At 37.9% G+C, this 14,295-nt stretch overlaps 1 protein-coding gene across 1 annotated transcript; it reads left to right on the forward strand.

Moving 5' to 3' along the window:
- Nucleotides 1-811: 811 nt before the first annotated feature.
- On the forward strand, nt 812-12,020 carry tmc1 (transmembrane channel-like 1; the record flags this gene model as incomplete). The annotated part of the gene is given in 22 exon segments (XM_079815276.1): nt 812-853; nt 855-992; nt 994-1,039; nt 1,770-1,790; nt 1,871-2,348; nt 2,736-2,927; nt 3,002-3,092; nt 3,200-3,281; nt 3,370-3,476; nt 3,584-3,682; nt 4,110-4,252; nt 4,405-4,549; nt 5,391-5,585; nt 5,669-5,848; nt 5,993-6,145; nt 8,593-8,721; nt 8,801-8,868; nt 8,975-9,214; nt 10,071-10,196; nt 10,281-10,359; nt 11,456-11,566; nt 11,874-12,020. Coding segments are annotated over 22 exon segments (3,012 nt in total).
- Nucleotides 12,021-14,295: the final 2,275 nt, after the last annotated feature.

Raw genomic sequence — 14,295 nt, forward strand, 5'->3', positions numbered from 1 at the left:
GAGCAGGTCGATCACTGTTTTCTTCTAGATCTGCTGTACAGCCGAAACAAACGTTGTTGCATTATTTTCCTGTTATCACTGTAAAGCTGCTTTGTAACAATCTGTTTTGTAAAAATCGCTACACTGTAAAAAAAAATCCAGGTCTCCAATTGAAAATGTTCTAGTGACTGATAACATCTAAAAGTTTCAGTTGACCAAATTGAATTTCTGTGAATTGATGCAATTTAATTCACAGAAATTCAATTTGGCCAACTAAAAAAATTTGATGTGATCAGTCACTAGAACATTTCCAGTTGGAGACCTGATTTTTTAATTAAAGTAATTAAAGGCTATATAAATAAAGTCCTCTACGACTTCATGTCAGATGAAATTGAGATATATTGAGAAAGTTCACCTCTTCATTGAACACGCTGTCAGTTGTCCATATATATTATGCATGTATTTAAAAAATAAAGTATTTTACAATCTGAATTTCTAAAATCTTATTTTCCTACATGAAAGTTATTCCTTAACATCTTAGGTAAAATTACTGTACTAGTTCCTGCTAACTGAAGCAGTATTTAGGATTTTTAGTTTTGCACTAAAAGTGCAAGTATAGCTCACACTGACCCTGTGACACTAATCTTCTGTTATCTCCCTCTTTGATCTTTCTATAGTCAGCCATTAGACTATCAACGTCTGTTTTGGCTTGGTACTGTGACCCCCTTTCTTTTTGAAAAAAAGAGTCATAATTCTGTTGAATAATTCAAAGAGGTGAAATTGAGAGGCTCTAGAGTTTCGACTGGTTATTGTTCCTGGGAGAGGTCGCTGAATGCTAGTAAAAAGTGAACTCTTCATGCAGAGTACTCATCACCCGCCAAGTTCTGTTCAATCAGGCCATGGTCCACTGCTACAACATGATCATGATCATCATCATCATCATCGCACACACACTCACTCTCTCTCCTGTATGCATGGACACACATGCGCAAGGTCACAGAGTGAAGGCCACCCAGGAGGAGGATGCCACGGCACAAACTCATCGCATCCGAAAGTGACGGTAAAGATGATTATTTCATAAAATGTGTATTTTATGCTAATTATACTATATTTTTAATACTATTTTAAATATTTGATACTTTGTGTTTATCTTTTTTTATTCACAACTAACAACTGATTTATCATTTCAACTTATTAATTGTAATTTTTGTTATTAATATTAAAAATTATGTAATGTTGTCTGCAAAGATTAGCAGCTTAGGAAAGACGTACTGTCTTTTTCTTTTTACAGTCTGCCTCAATATTTAAAAATAGATTTTTTTGATGCTGATCAAATGATTTGAAAGGTTAACTTACTTAAAAAGGCAATTTATATATTTGATGCCTTATAATTTTCATTTTTATGCAAACCTATTGACTTAATCATACATTTCAGCTGTGCTAAATACCAAGGGGGTCACGCAGAAAATATGAACTTTAAGTGTGCATATGTGAACTTACGAACATTACTTTCATTCTTTTGCCCTTTGACCCCTGTAAGAGGACAGTTTGCATTGACACTGAAGATGAAAAGCACCATTGTGTCTATTGTGCAACATAACTAAGCATGTAATGACCCCGGTCAGCACTTACCGGTCTGGTTACACTGTGGTCACAAACAATACAGCAAACGCTAAACAGCTGCTGGGAACCCATGTCTGACCTTTCAGGACTTAACAATGTCTTCTAAACAATGTCTGGAACTTATGTCTTACTCTTTTTACTTATTTTTTGTTTTGTTTGCCTTATAGTGAGCATTGAGGTGGATGAAGGTATGAGGTTGACTGCTTTCTTTATGCGTGTTTGTTTTTATTATACTGTATGTTAATCTATGTACAAACATTTTTTGTAGGGAAGGACAACGAATTTAGCCTTTACTATGTAGAAGTGGAGGAAAATTTTGAGGGAGGTAAAGAGAAGCAAGTGACACGAGATGGCAAACGGAGGAGAGAGAGAAATGGTGAAGTTAGCAGGAGAAGAGCTTCAGAGAAGAGAACAACTGAGGTGGGCAATAAAAGAGCAGCGAATAAACACGACAAACGGCACAAAACAGCAAGGAAAGAGGGTGAAAAACATGGGAAAAGGCAAAGAAGAAAGAATGCAGATGCAGAAGAGGCTGAGGAATCCAGCAAGGAGAAAAAGAACATTAAAAATGAAAGAACTAAGACTTTAAAGCTGGAGGATGAGAAGGAAAAAGATGTGAAGAAAAAGAGCAAGAACCATGTTAAAAATGAGGAGGAGGATGCAAAGCATGAAAAGACAAAACAGAAAGATTGTCATGACATGCCCTTGAAGGAAAAGAAAAAGAAAAAAAAGAAACCAGAAACTACGTAAGTTTGTATTATTTTACGAATCATTTTAGTAAATCAATAAATGTATAACCACCCACTTCTGTCAATAACTGAACTAACTAGCTTGTTAGAATATATTTTTTTCAATGATGTTAAGTAAGGAAATACGAATGATTTAATATTTAAATTTTTTTTATTTTATACTATTTTATCATTAAAACATTTAAACAAGATTTATTGAAAATTTAGAAAATTCTGAAAGTTGTTTTTAGGCTTTATTGGTTTTTAGTTTTTTTTTAATGGTTTTACTATTAATATAATTGGTAATGGAAATGTTGTATTACATTTGAAAAATACCAAATAGCAAGCATTCCCATTTGTGGTCTCAGACGTTTCAGTCTACCTGCATCCATTTCCCCCTCCCAGCTCCGAGTCTGAGTCAGAATCTCAATCCGACTCTGACTCCGAGTCAAAGGACAATGAGGCAGTGGGAGTTTTGGGGTCTCTGACTCCAGAGGAGCTGGAAAAGTTAAAAGAAGCCGTGGATGAAAGGAAAAAGCTAATCGCCACACTGAGAGGAAAGCCCTGGCCCATGAGGAAAAAACTAGTTGTCCTTAGGTACGTCACTGCTGTTATTTTTATGTGTATGTACACCAGGCTTCAAAATGCCAGCAGTTTGTGTTCTGTCTCAGGGAGTCACAGGAGTTTGTGGAGAAATATGAAGGGGCTCTAGGAAAGGGTAAAGGCAGGAAACTCTATGCCTACAAGGTCATGATGATGAAGGTGAGGAGACGAATGCTGTGTGTGACTATCATTATGAAACTAATGGAGCTGAAAATCTTCCACAGCTTCAGAGTGATCATCATTTTTCTTTTTTACTTTAATTTCAGAAATGGATGAAGTTTCAGCGTGACTTTGAGAACTTTAAGACCGCATGCATCCCGTGGGAGATGAAGATAAAGGAAATAGAAAGTGTGATGGGCTTTGTCTCTCTCCTCCTGTTTTTCTTTTTTCCCCCTCATCTTTTCTCATATACAAACTTATTTTTATCTCCTTACAGGCCATTTTGGCTCATCAGTTGCTTCTTACTTCATATTTCTAAGGTGGATGTATGGCATCAATATGATATTATTTGGACTGACGTTTGGGCTGGTGATGGTTCCAGAGGTGAGAAATATATAAAAATTACATAATATATTAATAATGAACACCACATTGTCCTTCAGTGTAACTAGCTCGTTCTTAAATGAATCACAATCTCATTCACTTTCCAGGCTCTTATGGGGAAACCGTATGGCAGTTTACCCAGAAAGACAGTGCCCAGAGGGGAAGAGGCCAGTGCCATGAATTTTGCAGTCTTATGGGATTTTGGGGTAATGAGTCTATATGATTATACAGTACCGTTCGAAAGTTAGTGGTCAGTAAGATAAAAAAAAACAAGACATTAATACTTTTAGTCAACAAGGACACATTAAATTGATTAAAAGTGAGATTAGAGACTTTATATTTAAAAATAAATGCTGTTCTGAACTTTCTTTTCATAACATTTTTTCGACATTAATAATAAGAAATGTTTCTTGAGCACAAACTGCATATTTGAATGATTTCTGATGGATCATGTGACGCTGAAGACTGGAGTAATGGTGCTGAAAATATCAGCTTTGTCAACACAGGAATAAATTACTATTTAAATATAAATTAAAGTAGAAAAACGTTTAATACATTTTTTTTTTGTGTATATACTTTACCGTCCGAGTAAATAATTAATCTTGCATCTTAGTCCAACACTTTTTTTTTCAGGGCTATGCTAAGTACTCTGTCCTCTTCTATGGCTACTACAACAGCCAGCGGGCCATTGGGTGGCTCAAGTTCCGCATGCCCCTCTCCTACTTCCTGGTGGGAGTGGGCACAGTGGCATATAGCTACATGGTGGTAATCAGGACGTGAGTGATGACAGCCTATTGTTTATCCTTTATAGTCTTGATGTCTATATCAGAAACGTTTATATATGTTGAGTGTGTCCATAAGCACCTTTCTGCCACTTAGTTCATACACAAAACCTTTCTTTATTGATTTCCACACTCTTACCGAACAGTATGGCTCGCAATGCCAATGAAGAAGGTGGCGGAGATGACACCAGCTTTAATTTCAGTTGGAAGACGTTTACTAGCTGGGATTACCTCATTGGAAATCCTGAGACAGCTGACAACAAGTTTGCCTCCATTACCACTAGCTTTAAGGTGTGTTTCTTTTTCTTTGTGCTGGCCCCAAATCCATTTTGTCCGTAATAGAGGAGTCTTATAATGTGAATGCAAATTCTCTAAAAAAAAGAACTTGATATATTATAAAAACATTCTGTACGTTTCAGAGCTGTAAGCAATCTATGCAGTCAAAAAAAACCACGAACTGACAAGAAGCTGAAATCTTTCGATTTCTGATGTCAGACCCTATGAAAGCCCATTCCGCCACAAAAGAAAATGCTTGAAAAATCATAATTATGACATAAAATATCACAATTATGATAATAAAATTCTAATTATAACTAGTTATAATAATGAAATTGGAATTTTAACTTTTTGTCATCATTTCAACTTTTTTATGCCATAATACGTGATAATTATATCATAGCTTTGACTTTTTATCTGGTAATTTAACATGATATAATAATTATGACTTAGTATGTCAATTTCTTTATCTCATAATTATGATATATCAAAGCCTGATTTTTTTTAGTAGTATATTAACAAATAAATTCCACATTTACATCAATGACGCCAATTCATTGTTCAGAAACTTAGGTAACTGAAGGCATACCTGCTTTACATGCAAAGAAATCATTTATACATAAGTCTTAAAGGCACAGCATCAAAACAGCCTTTTTCTGAGTCAGAAAGAGGGTGCAAATGTTAATGGAAAAATACATTGTCTGTTTTTGCCACCATAAAACCTCAAATAACATCTTACATGGCGGAAAAAAACGTATTCTTCAAAGAGGAAAAAATAAACAATAATAAAAAAGAATGATATGACCCCTTTAATATGGCCTCTCTTAGCTTCATAATAAATTCAGCACTTTAACAGGAGACCATTGTGGAGGAGCAAGAGAGCAGAAAAGATGACAACATCCACCTGACAAGATTCCTTAGAGTGCTGGCCAACTTCCTGGTGCTCTGCTGTCTGGCAGGGAGTGGGTACTTGATCTACTTTGTAGTACGCAGGTCTCAGAAGTTCGCTCTGGAGGGACTGGAGAACTACGGCTGGTGGGAGAGAAATGAGGTCAGGCTCGTATAACAATGCAATGTGGCAATCCTCTTGTTAATCAATAAAAATGACGTTTGCATGGTTTTACATACCTTCAGGTGAACATGGTGATGTCTCTGTTGGGAATGTTCTGTCCGATGCTGTTTGATGTAATCAGCACTTTAGAGAACTATCATCCACGCATCGCCCTCCAGTGGCAGCTGGGACGCATATTCGCCCTTTTCCTGGGGAACCTCTACACATTCATTATCGCTCTCATGGATGCCATCCAACTAAAGGTAGAGCTTCATTTAACAAAGACTAAGGCCCTCAATCCCATCTTCAGATTTCCATCATTCCAGTTCCCTTTGGGCTACAGATTCTGTGCTAAATCGTCTTCTTATGAAGGTCATTTATTCTCCTAACTATCACATATTTTCCAGAGGGCAGAAGAGGAGATTGTGAAGACGAATATGACAATCTGGCAGGCTAACCTGTACAACGGGACTATGCCAGACAATTCAACTGCTCCTCCGATCACAGCCCACCCTGCTGATGTTCCCAGAGGGCCTTGCTGGGAGACAATGGTGGGACAGGTACTGGGGAAGAGTGCTTCAATTCTATTGAAATGTAATTGTATAGCTCTTTTCACAATACAAATTCCAGTTCAACTGGAACACAATACATTCAAAAGCAGCATTACAAAGTATTGTTTAATGCCTAGCAAAGCTCCAGTGAGCAAAACTTCCCAAACACTCCCCCATCTTGAATTGTTTGGACAAGCAGTCCTGACCCAAAATCACGCCATTTGTTGAGCTGATGCTGCTATTTTGCTGCTCAACTGCTACAGATCAACAGTGTTTACACTTTTTGACTACAGCACCAAATCAGATTTCTGGAATGATTTCTAAAGGATCATGTGACACTGAAGCTGAAAATTCAGCATTGCCATCAAATGAGTAAATTACATTTTAAAATATACAACCCCAAATCAGAAAAAGTTGGGACAGTATGGAAAACGCAAATAAATAAAAAAAGAAGTGATTTCTAAATTTACTTTGACTTGTATTTCATTGCAGACAATATGAACACAAAATATTTCATGTTTTGTCTGGTCAACTTCATGTCATTTGTAAATATGCATCCTTTCCTGTCATTCAGACCTGCAACACATTTAAAAAAAAGTTGGGACAGGAGCAATTTAGGGCTAGTAATGAGGTAAAATGGTTAAATAATGATGTGATTTGAAACAGGTGATGTCAACAGGTGATTGTAATTATGATTTGGAACAAAAGCAGCATCCAAGAAAGGTCTAATCCTTTAGGAGCAAAGATGGGCCGAGGATCGCCAGTTTGCCAACGAATACGCAAGAAAATTATCGAAATGTTTAAAAACAATGTTCCTCAAAGAAAGATCGGAAGAGATTTGGATATTTCACATTCAACAGTACATAACATAATTAAAAGATTCAGGAATCTGGAGGAATTTCAGTGCGTAAAGGACAAGGGCGCAAGCCTAAGCTGAACAACCGTGATCTCCGATCCCTCAGGCGGCACTGCATCAAGAATCGTCATTCATCTATAAGCGATATCACCACATGGGCTCAGGACTACTTTGGCAAACCTTTGTCAAGTACCACAATACGTAGTTACATCCACAAATGCCAGTTAAAACTGTACTGTGCCAAAAGGAAGCCCTATGTTAACAGTGTCCAGAAGCGCCGTCGACTTCTCTGGGCTCGGAGGCATCTGGGATTGACCAACACACAGTGGAAACGTGTACTGTGATTAGATGAATCAGTATTTCAGGTATTTTTTGGGAGGAATGGACGCCGTGTGCTCCGGACCAAAGAAGAAAATAATCATCCAGACTGTTACCAGCAACAAGTCCAAAAGCCAGGGTCTGTCATGGTATGGGGTTGTGTCAGTGCCCTTGGCAAAGGTAACTTGCACTTCTGTGAAGGCACCATTAATGCTGAAAAGTACATTTTGGATTTTGGAGCATAATATGCTGCCTTCAAGAAGACATCTTTTCCAGGGACGTCCATGCATATTTCAACAAGACAATGCAAAACCACATTCTGCACACATTAAAAAGTCCTGGCTGCGGAGGAAGAGGGTACGTGTATTTGACTGGCCTGCCTGCAGTCCCGACCTGTCTCCAATAGAGAATGTGTGGCGCATTTTGAAGCGCAAAATGCGACAACAAAGACCCCGTACTGTTGCCCACCTTAAGACTTGTTTGCAGGAAGAATGGGACAAAATTACACCTGAAACACTTCATCACTTGGTGTCTTCAGTCCCTAAACGTCTTTTAAGTGTTGTGAAAAGGAATGGCAACATTACAAAGTGGTAAATGCTTTACTGTCCCAACTTTTTTTTAAATGTGTTGCAGGTCTGAATGACAGGAAAGGATGCATATTTACAAATGACATGAAGTTGACCAGACAAAACATGAAATATTTTGTGTTCATATTGTCTGCAATGAAATACAAGTCAAAGTAAATTTAGAAATCACTTCTTCTTTTTTTTATTTGCGTTTTCCATACTGTCCCAACTTTTTCTGATTTGGTTGTATTTAAAAAGAAAAGTTATTTTAAATTATAAACAATATTTCACAATATTACTGTATTTTTTATCAAATTAATGCAGTCTTAATGAGCATAAGTAACTTTTTCTTAAACATAAAAAAACATCTTACCGACCCAAAACTTTGAAGGGTATTGTAAGTATAATATTTGTAAATATACAGATGGCCTATATATTTCATTAAAATTATTGAAAAATATAAACTTTGTTCAAAACAAGTTCAAATGCTTTGGCATTAATTCGATTTTCTACTCAGTACAAAGTTATGCTTTAAATTCGATATACTGTAAATATGCATTTGTATGTTGAACAAATATTGACTGTATGTTTAAACAAATAATACAGGTTGAAACTTTGTAAAGACAACTACAAAATTTTAAAATCAAGTGTAATGTTAATATTATGATGCTTTACATCAAATGGTTAGAGATCATCAGCATCCTCTGCGTCTACAGGAGTTTGTTCGTCTCATCATTTCTGACACAATGACGACTTACATCACTCTGCTTATTGGGGATTTCCTCCGTGCCGTACTGGTGCGATTCCTAAACAACTGCTGGTGCTGGGATTTGGAGTATGGCTTTGTGAGTATCCACAACACATACAGAAATCAGTGTCAGGGATTCCCTCTCATTTATAACTGAAGTGTGCTTTGTTTATTAGCCGTCCTATTCAGAGTTTGATGTCAGTGGGAATGTTCTGGGGCTGATCTTCAACCAGGGAATGATCTGGTGAGCAATATCAACATATTATGTAGCATGTTTTCTTCCTTTTCAAATTAAACAAATATACCTCTAAATCTCACCAAATCTTTGTCAATGTGTATGTGTGTATTAGGATGGGGGCGTTCTATGCCCCATGTCTTCCAGCACTAAATCTTCTACGGCTTCACGTGTCCATGTACCTGCAGTGTTGGGCGGTGATGTGCTGTAATGTGCCTCAGGAACGGGTCTTCAAAGCTTCAGGCTCCAATAACTTCTACATGGCCATGCTGCTGGTCATCCTCTTCCTTTCTACATTGCCTGCTATATACACCATTGTCACCATTCCCCCCTCCTTTGACTGCGGACCCTTCAGGTTTTCATTTTTTTTGAATGTATGAATCTGGAATGGTGGGGATTACGAAGAAGGTTTAGCATGAGAACTGAGTAATAGTGTTTCAGAAATTGGTCAGTGTGGTTAAAGCTTTTAATCTCTTAAATTAACATTCAACTTATGAAGAAAGTGTTACGCCTCTCTCTTGCAGTTCTGAGCGATTATGCTACGTCCGGCGTCATACGTTGCGGCAATTAAATTTTTTCGTAATTTGAATACGGAAGCAGGTCTGGCAAAAGCTATTTTACTAAAATTTTTAAATGTGGATATTTTTCTCACACAAACCCATCGATTTACTTCAGAAGGCCTTTATTAACCCCCCGTAGCCGTGTGAATTACTTTTATAATGGATGGCACTTTTTTGGGCTTCAAATTTTGGTCTGCCATTATAAAGCTTGGAAGAGCTAGGATAGTTTTAAATATAACTTCATTTGTATTCGTCTGAAAGAAGAATGTCATATACACCTAGGATGGCTTGAGGGTGAGTAAATCATGGGGTAATTTTCATTTTTGGGTGAACTATCTCTTTAAAAAGTAAAATTTATGAGTGAAGGTCTGCCGACAAGTCAAGTCCTGCAGTGGCTGATCTTTAACGCTAGAGCGCAGCAGAGCGCAAGTCTTCAACTTTCTCACATCCCATTTCTCCGCACAAAATGTAAAAGTCGGAATTAAAATAGCCTACATAAAATCCAAAGATAAAAATAAACATAAAGATAAATAAAAACATTAAAATATTTTCAAATCATCCTCACTGAAAACCAGTGTTACTTTGACGAGGCTGAATCCAGCTACTTATTCGTTTGTTACTTATTGTAACTAGAGTTTTTTTTTTCTGCAGTGGGAAAAACCGCATGTTTGACGTGATTCAGGAAACCCTGGAGACAGACTTCCCTCCCTGGTTCGGTAAAGTGTTCAGCTATGCCTCAAACCCCGGACTGGTGTTGCCCTTTCTTCTGCTCTTGGTGTAAGTGGGAATGTCATCTATGTGATTTTTCCTGTACTTCAATACTGATGTGTGTAATGGTACGTTTTTTTTCTGTCATTTTAGTCTTGCAATATATTATCTGCAGTCCACTTCTAAAACATACAAAAGGGTAAACATGGAGCTGAAAAAGAAACTTCAAACAGTAAGTTGGGAAGTCAGTATGTCTGTTACTAAATGTTAGTTATATGAGCAGGTGACATTATGTAAACTTACCACTAGGTGGAAGCACTAACATTGAGCTATCATTTATACACCGTTCAGGTATAACACTACGACCACTGACAGGTGAAGTGAGTGACACTGATTATCTCTTCATCACGGCACCTGTTAGTGAGTAGGATATATCAGGAAAAAAATATGAATATTCTTCCCCTTAAAGTTGATGTGTTTGGAGCAGGAAAAATGGGCAAGCGTAAGGATTTGAACGAGTTTAACAAGGGCCAAGTTGTGATGGGTAGTCTGCAGTGGTCAGTATCTATCAAAAGTAGTCCAAGGAAGGAACAGTGGTGAACCGGCGACAGGGTCATGGGCGGCCAAGGCTCATTGATGCACGTGGGGAGGGAATGGGAAGAAGGCAAGCCAGGAGAGGCAGTGTGATGCTTTGGGCAATGTTCTGCTGGGAAACCTTGGGTTCTGCCATCCATGTGAATGTTACGTACCACCTACCTAAGCATTGTTGCAGACCATGTACACCCTTTCATGGAAACTGTATTCCCTAGTGGCTGTTGCCTCTTTCAGCAGGATAATGCGCCCTGCCACAAAGCAAAAATGGTTCAGGAATGGTTTGAGGAGCACAACAACGAGTTTGAGGTGTTGACTTAGCCTACAAATTCCCCAGATCTCAATCCAAACGAGCATCTGTGGGATGTGCTGAACAAACAAGTCCAATCCATGGAGGCCCCACCTCGCAACTTACAGGACTTAAATGATCTGCTGCTAACATCTTGGTGCTAGATATCACAGCACACCTTCAGGGGTCTAGTGGAGTCCATGCCTTGATGGGTCAGGGCTGTTTTGGCAGCAAAAGAGGGACCAACACAATATTAGGACGGTGGTCATAATGTTATGCCTGATCAGTGTATTAGTATAACATTAATTTATTATTTTTTATAGACAAAATATATTTTATATGATTTAAATTCAATGTTATCACTGGACATAGATCTGCTCACTACTGTTACAAAATCTGTAGGTCATTTAATGTCAAGTCACCGAATTCTCCAATTTTGCATTTACAGCAAAATGAGGAAAACAAGAAAAAGAACAAGCTTGCAGCCTTAAAGGCAGCCAATGAGCTGGAGCAGGCGAAGAAAGCCGGAGAACAACACAGCAACAGCACCTCCGATTTGGGTGAGAGCACATAGAACGGGTCACAGCTCCCATCAGTCAGTGCACTAGACAGCATCTTGGAACCAGTGCAGGGAAACTTTCCATTAATGTTGAAGAGTTAATGTGCTGTGTTTGGACAACAGGTGGCCACAGTCTTAAAACAACATGCCCTTGTTTCTGTATAACAGTGTTGTTCTGAGACCGCAGTTGAAAGGTCTCTCTGCCTCCTCTTTCTCAGGAGTGAATGAAGAAAGCAGCAGCCTAGATGAAGCAGGGCATCACAGACACAACGAACGGCAGAACGGTCGCTTTATTCCCCCATCACAGAGTCAGCATACTGAAAACTCTGGACCTCCCGTCACCTCAACCCACACGACTACCAGAACCCCTGCATCCCGGGGCCACACATCATCTGGACATCTTCCAGGTCACCCACATCAGCCACAGAAAAACTCTCACTCAAACAAAAGATAAACACCACAGATGTAAAAAGATGTGAATCTATATTGCATACACAACATTTGGCACTTATGGCACTCATTTTATTTCTTGCTGATATTGTAATACAGTATAAATCCTCTTCCCAGGCCTGCAGCGCATGTCATGAATGTCTCCGTGAAGCTCAAGTTGACTATGTAACTCTAGATTGATAAGTCTTGTCTCTGTGAAAGAGAAATGACTGCTCTTGTTACACACAGGCCAAACTGGGGTCAAACTATCTCTTGACTTGTATATTTTGACTCATGTTTTATATATATTTTTAGTTTTAGAAAAAAATGCTTGATTGTTGGTTTACATGCCAACTAGTTATTAAACTGCAGCAGCTAAAGTGAGCATTTGTTTGACTAATATGTTCTTCTGAGAGTTACACAGAGGTGGAACACATCTAACATATTTACAGTGGAAAGTGATTGGACATCTACGCCACACTTAAAAATGTGTCATTGCATTATTTGACAACATTTTAAACAAAATGGCGTTTAAGATGGCAAGAAAATTACAAAACAATTTCAAATTCACAACGAATTGTATGTGAATTTTATGTTCAAAGAATTACATAATGACATAAAACAACAGATATACTATTTGAAATCAAGACAAAAGACACTTTAACAGCTGGTTAAAAGTCTAGTTCTAAAAAGGCCCAGCATCATTTGTTTGCAGATTTCTTGCATTTTTAAGTGTGACAAAATGCTTTTTGGGGGGCCAGTGTAACTGTCAGCACCGTAAGAAACCCAAAATGCATCCTTAGGGGTCGTTCTCACAAAACATTGTTTTTCAATGTAAAAGCGATAGACGGACGTCTTTAACGTTTGCGTTCATGTCTTTTGCAGCATTGCACGCATGGCAGGGCATTCTAATGTGTCTCTAGACCAGGGTTCCTCAAATCCGGTCCTGGAGGGCCACTGCTCTGCAGAGTTTAGTTCCAACCCTAATCAAACACACCTGAACAAGCTAGTCAAGGTCTTCAGAGTTACTAGAAAATTGCAGGTAAGGGAGTTTGTTCGTGGTTTGAAATAAGCCCTCCAGGGCTGGATTTGAGGAACCCTGCTCTAGACCTTGCACTTTTCTCGTTCCACTGCCCTGCCTCACGATTTTAACAGCAAAAAAAGTTCTGTGTGAACTGATGTTCTGATGATTTGTGCAAAATTGCTACCTATCAGACTAGCAGCGTAATAGTCATGTGGTGTGACGTGGTTTGAGGCTTTATTAACGTCCATACATACCCAAAACTTTAAACCTATACCCTTAAAACAATGCAAATATAGTATAGCACAATCTTATACGTAGCATTATTCGTTAAGACACCGGCCCTTAGCCCCCATAGATCTGGAAGCGAAATAATTTTTTTTAACGGATTGACGGCTTGGCTTTTCCCACCGTTATGTCCCTCGTCTCCATTTCATTGTTATCCTATTCTCAAATCCATGCAGCTTTATCTTGATCAGCGTGTCAGGTGACCCACAACATTTCCATGCGCAGTACTGTATTCTCAAATCTGCTCTCAGTTCTAGGGGTGTCTTATGTCCTGCATTATTTTCCAACAGCCACAGATTTGGCAGCAAAGATGCATGTGACTCGCTTGTCATTCCACGGCCCATCCTGCTCTGTTTGGGGTTACGCTGTGTACCATTTATGTGAGGGGAATTTGTTACAAACCCACTAGAAGAATATTAAGAATATTAATTAATCCTTAAAGAATATTATTTGAGCACTTTTTTGAAGATCTTACAACCCTTAGTATGATATCCCTGTATCAAATCTTGACGATTATTTATTGAATTGGCACATCAGTTTCATTAACAATGCAAATGGTCATCCATAATTCATGAGCAGACTTCATTAAGTATTAACAGGAGTCATTTGAGATTTTGTTTATTTGTTCATTTAGGGAGTCATTGTTAATTGAGGATACTGCTCTTTTTAAATTATTTTAGTAAGAAATCAAGAATAGTGATAGCATTGGGCTCATAACCGTATTAATGATAACATTTAATTAATTGAATTATTAATTGAATCATACTTTTTTTTTTTTTGCTTTTAAACTACTTTTTGCTTAATTTAAACTACTTTAAACTTAATTTACTGTGTTTTATCCAATTGATTTGTCTAATGTACCTGCATTTATAAAATGTATTAATCTGAACTGGAAGTAAGTAAAATTCACAAAAACCACATGCAAAAGAAAAGAAAAGAAACAAAATATAATATAATGAATTTAGATTTTTCACAGCATTTTTGCGTTTAT

This window comes from Gobio gobio (assembly GCF_949357685.1).
Source record: "Gobio gobio genome assembly, chromosome: 4".
Taxonomy (NCBI): domain Eukaryota; kingdom Metazoa; phylum Chordata; class Actinopteri; order Cypriniformes; family Gobionidae; genus Gobio; species Gobio gobio.